The sequence below is a fragment of the Engystomops pustulosus genome, chromosome 5 (genome assembly GCF_040894005.1).
Source record: "Engystomops pustulosus chromosome 5, aEngPut4.maternal, whole genome shotgun sequence".
NCBI lineage: Eukaryota > Metazoa > Chordata > Amphibia > Anura > Leptodactylidae > Engystomops > Engystomops pustulosus.
Window position 1 is genome coordinate 132,768,280 of NC_092415.1, and position 7,590 is coordinate 132,775,869.

The 7,590-nt window shown below is 39.9% G+C and overlaps 1 protein-coding gene across 4 annotated transcripts in view; it reads right to left on the reverse strand.

Moving 5' to 3' along the window:
• Window positions 1-6,857, reverse strand: part of NKD2 (NKD inhibitor of WNT signaling pathway 2) — a 237,968-nt gene extending 231,111 nt beyond the window's left edge. For all 4 annotated transcript variants that reach the window (XR_011855850.1, XM_072153075.1, XM_072153078.1 and 1 more), the window contains exons 1-3: window positions 6,635-6,857; window positions 6,092-6,118; window positions 5,369-5,466 (exon numbers count right to left, since the gene is read on the reverse strand). Coding sequence is in view for 3 of the 4 variants with exons in the window: in XM_072153075.1 (XP_072009176.1) it covers window positions 5,369-5,466; window positions 6,092-6,118; window positions 6,635-6,659 (150 nt within the window). In the remaining variant the exon portion in view is untranslated. The remainder of the gene's footprint in view (window positions 1-5,368; window positions 5,467-6,091; window positions 6,119-6,634) is intronic.
• Window positions 6,858-7,590: the final 733 nt, after the last annotated feature.

The window sequence follows — 7,590 nt, forward strand, 5'->3', positions numbered from 1 at the left end:
TTTGCCTTTTATTTAGGTCTTTGTGCAATGGTTTGACGGTTTCTTGCTTGGTATATCCATCATTTCCAATTACATGTACATGTTATTAGCTCTTTATATCAAAGTGTATGTACATTTTCGGGCATGCAGCAGTTTATAAGTAGTTTTTTGTATGGTGTCATATTCAATTATAATATTATGTCTTTATCAGCACTTTTTGTCACCTCTTCACCTTGCACTTTTTCTTTTTTGCATGCATTACTTTACTTTTTCCATGCATTCACCATTCTTCATCATGTATCATTTGGTATGTATTATTAATCATTTATTCACTTTAGCATATGTATTTAATAATGTGTGTTGCTTTTATAGTTCTTATGCAGTTTGCACTATGAAATTATTGTCTATATATATATATTTATTTTTGCACTTTAGATGCGTAATTTACCTCATTTCCTCATATATATGTAATGTTATTGTATTATATTATTCATATTTTGATACATTTGAATATATACTCTCTTACACATATTTGTATTATTTTGCTGTGCCCAATTTTGACTATCATTAGTTCTTATATGCCGTCTGTGAACTTATCCTCAGGCTCAGTGAAACAGAATCTTATCAACCTAATGAAGCTGCCACCAGTTCGCTTTTAATATAAGCCAGGTCAGTAACGGGATTATATAGGGCAGTGATGGCAAACCTTTTAGAGACCGAGTGCCCAAACTACAACAAAGACCCACTAATTTATCTCAAGTGCCAACACAGAAATTTAATTTAAGATTTATACTCCCTCCTCTGTCACAGCTTTCATTGATACCAGCACTCTGAGGACACCAATAAAGCAGAAAATAGTCCCAGGAACAGCTGTCCCTTTAAAATAGCTCTGTGCACAGCAAGTCCTGGGCTGTCTGTGACTGCAGGAATACACCTGGAGTCATCTCTGGTGATGGCCTGAGTGCCCACGGAAAGGGCTCTGAGTGCCACCTCTGGCACCAGTGCCATAGGTTAGCCATCACTGATATAGGGTGAGGAACCAACCCGTTAGCATGTATATAACCAAGAAACCTGGACGTGTGATTAGTGGATCGAGATAAAAGAGGAACACAGGTTAAATTTTAGTTTTAATTGCCTTCAGGGCACACTAGACAATACGTACACACAATAGATATATACAGTAAACATAGTGCTACCTTCTTATTTTGTACTCTAAGTAACAGCAGTACAGTAAGTTAGTTACCTTGTGTGTGGGCCTAATGGAACCTGATAGTCCACACCTTAAGATCTTCCTCTGCACTTGATGTTAAAATGGGTTAAAATGTCTCGCCCATTTCCTACTCCCAGGCCTTCATGTAAGGCAACGGTAGGTCCTTCCCACTGCACCCAGAGGGCATTTTGTAGATGAGAGACACCCCTTGAGGTGTATGTCCTGAGTTTTAAACAACTGTACTGAGTAGCAATAAAGTTTGAAATAAGGGGAATGAATTGAATTACCATATTTTTCGGACTATAAGGCGCACATAAAAATGTAAGACTTCCTTAGAAATCCAAAGTGCGCCATATAGTCCGGTGTGCCTTATGAAACACACTCCGGGCCATGGCAGACCAGAGCCGGGGCTGTGACCCTGCATGGCCAGCAGTACTAGAGGGGGACTCGGCAGTGACTGGAGGAGGCAAGGCGGAGGAGGGCAGTGGACCCTACTTACACCGCTGGAGATCTGCTGTCAAGGGTCTCCGGTAGTGGGAACTGCAGACCACAGAACAGTACTTACTTACTGCAGAGGCACGAACAACAGGAGCCATAGCGCGAACCGACATAGCGCAAACCAATTTCTGCCGCGTGCACGGACCCCCTTCTAACCATCTCCCTGTGTGACCGTTCACCTCTGCTCCGCTGCTATTCGGGGTGCTGACAGTTGCTGGGTCTGTGGAGAGTCGCTTTAACAGAGCTGGTTGCGACCTCTCAGCTCGCAATCCAAACCACACCCCCGGACCTCCTTCTAACCCAAGCAGCCACCAGGAACCTCCGCCTTATAGTCCGGTGCGCCTTATACCTAGACATCGTAGCTGGCCTTTATTCATAATGCACCTTATAGTCCGGTGTGCCTTATCATCCGAAAAATACAGTATGTGACTAGTCTATATCTACCTTTGAATAGCTTACTAAATAGCTTATCCTTAGCATTACACAGAAGGACAACTGAATTGTACAAGACATGTCAGTCTATTTATAGCATTGTGTTCTGCATCACAGCAGCCTCTGTATATATTCATATATAAGCATATTCTATAGTGGAATATATACTTGACATGTTCCCATTGCCTTAACTGTCTGTAAATATATGTTCTATATCCATATGGGACCAATTTTGAGTTAGTGTACCATATGTTCTGAAGCACTGATTAAAATGACTTGCTATATGTCTGCAATCCATATGATTGATATTGAATGTATGTTGTTCATTTTCCAGTTACTGATGAAGGTCATGTGAATCGTGATTTATGGATTGCATACTGAAAGTCAAATATAAATATAATTTTGTTGAATTAAAGAAGATTGCATCGCATTTGAGTGCCAAGTATTTTTTTTTGTTAAATATGATATGGGGTGGTTCCCTTACTTGATCACCAACTTGAACCATATACTACCAGTAGTGAGTATTCAACCATTCATTAAGGTTAAAGTAAAGACCATTCTATCTAAGACCTGTATCAGCCCCCCCCAGCACACATTGTCAAAGGTGTTTTATGCATCAAGGGTAACCAGAGCAGGTGACAAGTCCCCATTAATATCCCCCTCCATAATACATAAGGCCATTGCCACTCTACAGCACTCCTGAATTAATGAGAGACCTCTCCTGGGAACTCATCTGGTTCTTGAGCCTTTCCATATGGTAGTCATCAAATAACCCATTGGAGTTCCTCTACTGTTATGGGGACATTAAGTGCCACTCTCTCGTGTATCAATTATGGTGGAGTAATTCCATCCAAAAAGGCCTTGCTCATTGCTGTGTTATGGTGTGTCTACATACAATGTTGCATGAAATGCACCAAGCGTGTCATTAATCTTATTGACTTTACCTGCTAATGTTCTGCTTTCTGCCTGGCTGGGTTGTGTGGGAACATTACTGGGGGCTGTGTGGGCACATTACTTACTGGGGAGGCTTTGTGGGCACATTACTTACTGCAGGGCTGTGTGGGGGACATTACTGGGGGGCTGGGTGGGCACATTACTTAATGTTGGGTTGTGTGGGGGACATTACCGGGGGCTGTGTGGGGGACATTTCTGGGGGGCTATGAGCTGGACATTACTGGGGGTAATGGGCACATTTCTTGGGGCGTGTTCACACGTGGCACTAGGACAGTCCTCGGTTTGATCTCATTTGCGTTTCCAGTAATACACATGTCATGGGTAACAAGTACCTGGTGTTGTTTAAATACAAGACAAACATGTGAACACAGATTTACAGTATTTGGGGAGCTTGTTAGGGTCAGCAGCAGGATAACACTGCCAGGGAACCAAGATTTAAGGACATGAGTTCCCTATGAGAAACATAAGATGTGGTGATGCTGGGCCTAATGAAGAAGATGGAGTCACTGGAGGTAAAAAGTAAGGATTTTTCCTGTGGTTTCTATAGCTGTATACACCGTCAGTAAAGTTGTTATTGGCACAACCACATGTGAGGGGGCTATGTACAGGAGGGGGCATTACTGTAAGAGCGCTACATATGTATTGGGGTCTGTGCCCTAGATCTCTTACAACCCTAGCCATTGCGGCTTCGAAATGGAGATGATTAGAGCAACATTTTGCCAAAGTTGGGTTTTGAGAAGGTAGAGAAAGGACCTTTGCTTTCTACCGTCTGGTATTCTGTACCACATTAGAATCATAAAAAGATTTATGCAGAATGGAATTTACATAGTCATAATTGGCCCCAAATTTATAACATTTTATTAAAAAAATTAACTCCACTCTCCACTTACAAGAATTGCTGCATGTGCTACAAAAGTCACATTAGATAAATCTGGTGAACTGATAGCTAGACCACTTTAACAGCCACTTTTGAAAAGTGGACTAAATGTAATGTTAAAGTCTAAAAAATAAAAAAAAAGTGTCTGTTTACAGACATGATATGTTTATAGTTCAGCACTGCTGTTTAGGAGGGAAGCAGGGACTCCTTACATAATATACAACTATCATGAAAGGAATTCCGTCCTCTGCACTGTTGTAGGTTATTGAACCCTTAACACATCTATTAGGTTTTCACAAAGTAGCATTGTTACTACTCTATGATAGTAATCTGTGGTTTTCCCAAAGGGGTTCTCATTAAACAATTGCACAAAAAGTTGTCTTTTGTTCAATAAGGGGTCAGTATCATAATTTTTGGTGCAATTGTTTAATAAGAGCCCCTTTGGGCAGCACGTTGGCTCAGTGATTAGCACTACAGCCTTGCATTGCTGGGGTCCTGAGTTCAAGTCCCATCCAGGTCAACATATGCAAAGAGTTTGTATGTTCTCTCTGTGTTTGCGTGGGTTTCCTCCAGTTTCCTCCCACACTCCAAAATATACTGATTTAGCAAGCTCTGTGCAATGATGCAGAATCTGTAGGCGCTATATAAACAATTAATTATTATTATTGATATTAAGACCACAGATATATAATGGGAAAAAGTTAGAATCAATTTATGTTTATTTACTTTGATCTGTGTCAAATTATGGATGCCAAGTAACCTAATTTGTCCTTTTATTATATTAATGATAAATGTGTTCATTATTGAAAGTGTACCATTCACATTTTTAAAATGTTAAAGAGATTGAAGAAAATTGAGGAAGAAAAGTGGGCATAGTCTAACCTCTTCCTAACTTTGCCCTGAAATAGAGGCTACTGCATGCTGGCCTCACATCCCATGATGCCTTGTGTTCTCTCATTCAGGAGCTCAAAATTTGATAAGATTTCAACAAGCAAATCTACAGAGCTTCATAAAGTATATATATATTTATCAATTAGCCTGGCACCTTTTATCACATGTGTAAACATGAAGCATTGAATAAGACATAGTTATTGCAACAACTTTGCAATTGATGAAGACCAACAATTTTTACATCATTGTAAAACACTTCAAACTGTTTACATACAGGCTTTATTGACATCCCTACATCGCCATAAATAAACCATAGGCCATATTTCCATAAATCACTGCCTTTTAGCTTAAAGAAGGAGTTAGATCAACAGTGGTTTCAAAGTGTCAGTGTACTTTGATGTCTCAATTGACCAATTTTTTTATTTTTTTTTAGAAAGACACATTTTATCTGAAAAAAAAGTTACCACATCATGTATGATGAGTGTATGCAAGAAACACAACACACAACATGTGAAAGGACATCCTACCTCGTTTCGATCTTTTAACTTGCTTTCCAGTCCCATGAATCGCTCACAGCCTTCAAATCCCTTGCCATTAATATATGAATTCGCAACAAAACTGTCTCCTGTAACAGAAAGCATAATAGAGTACAAATAGCAAAATATTCCAAAAAAGAAACCACATAAACATCACAATTTTCTGCCAGGGATCATCACTCTACTTTAACCTTTTGGTGCAATGGTGATAATTGTATTTTTGTTCTGGTGGAAAAAACACTAAAGAGTTTGTTGTGTTTGCTGGTAATCAAAGCCTCCTGTTCTGCTCATCCATCATTTCTCCACAGAATAAGGGTAGGAAGAAGAGCAGAGGACTGCACTGGGAGTGGGAGAGGCTCTGGCTACACTCTTCTCTGTCCTTCTACATAAACAAGCACCAGTGATCACATATATGGCTGCTTTCCACTGTGATTAAGGGACAATGTGGCTTCTGCACTTTTATTACAAGCAGACACATTGTATGAAGATAGACATGGCTATGCAAGGGTTATAAATTTTATTTTGGATGTAAGGCTGGGGAAGCAATGGTTAAGGTCTATAATATATTACATCTGGGTAAATCAATTGCACAGTCATCTATGTGGAGCAAAGCTCCATCCCTCGCTATATGAGCTCTGTATACATTTGACACTCATTTATAAACCAAATACCAAGCAATGAGCCCTCCCCAAGTGATGGATAGATTCTCCTCACCTTCAGGATTCCCTCTTCTGTTATTTGCTGTCAATTCCAACCAAGTGCCCAGTCATCAACAGAAAGAAAGAGGGAGACAGGTTTAAATAGGATTTTTAGATATACAAAAACACCCATGGCATACATGGGCCATGCTATGTAATACATGTAATACTATGCAGTTATACACTACATATACACAGCAACACAGAATATATGTGTTCATTTCTTAGAAATAGATATATGTAACTATGTGCACATACATTATTCATGTATTTAATCTCAATGTTTTGGTTGTTGTTTTGGATATATTTGTCTCAGACTGTAACTTCAAAGTACATATATCCAATGTATGTGGAATACTGTTCATCATGTATATTGTAGATATAAGTAATGCAATCTTATTATTTATGTATATAGCACATGAATCGTCTATAACTACACTTTCCAAAAAGTATATGTAATGTTATTCTTTCGAGACATATCTAATGTTCAGTAGCTTTTCTTCTGTAATAATCTGCCATTATGCACAAGTATAGACCTATACATGCCTCTATCACTCACCTTGTTTAGAGTTAAGTTTCCCCATGATCCCGCTGTCTCACTTTCTACAGAAACACTTTGTAATCCAAGTCCCAGGCTCAGCAGCTACACTCCTGCATCTGTGCTGTTAGTCCGCTCGGTTCAAGTTATGGTCGTCATGAACGAGCCCGCATAATAAGGTGACTGGTCAGAGGATAAGGGTTAGGTAAACCCCCCTTTCTTTACACTCCGAGACCATCTCCGCACACAGTTTTAGATGTAGTCGCTGCTGCGCCTCTAGTGGCCTCCTTCAGTATTGCACATTTCCAGCCCCTCTCTTAGGCCTCTCTTTCTCTGTTTCTTAATGTCTTTCATCTGGAAATAGTCGGAAGAATGCAGTGCTGCCAGATGGGGGTCATGGAAGGAAATTCTTTTTAATTGCTGTGTACTGATAATAACTTTTTATTAGTTCTCAATATATAGACATACCCATAACAATTTGTGTGAATGGAAGAGGCTGGAAATCTTCTCCTGGGAAAGATGGGTACTTCATGACTGCCACTGCTTTAGTAGAAAAGATCAAACTTCACTGGACAAATTAAACAGTACAAAGGCGCCTCATATGAAGTCCATGACACAAGTAAATAAAATAAATCAAGGATGAAGCCAAATTGCCACCTACCTAGGAAAACGTTGTTTAAGTAGATTTTTTCATAAATCTATAATGAATTTTTTTCCACAATACAAAAAATATAACAATAATGATGCAATATATTACAAACCCTAATTAATGCCAGGATTCAGGTTCGGTGGATCCTCTGGACCACCGCGGGAGGTGATACTAGCCGACAACTGGGACTCTAAGTGGCAGCTGGTCTTCACCAGAGCCCACCGCAAAGCGGGATGGTTTTGCCGCGGCGGGGTACTACCAGGTCGTTCCACAGGTGTGACTAGCCCGTGGTGGTAGCCGAGGGGACTCCTTAACAGGAGACAGTCTC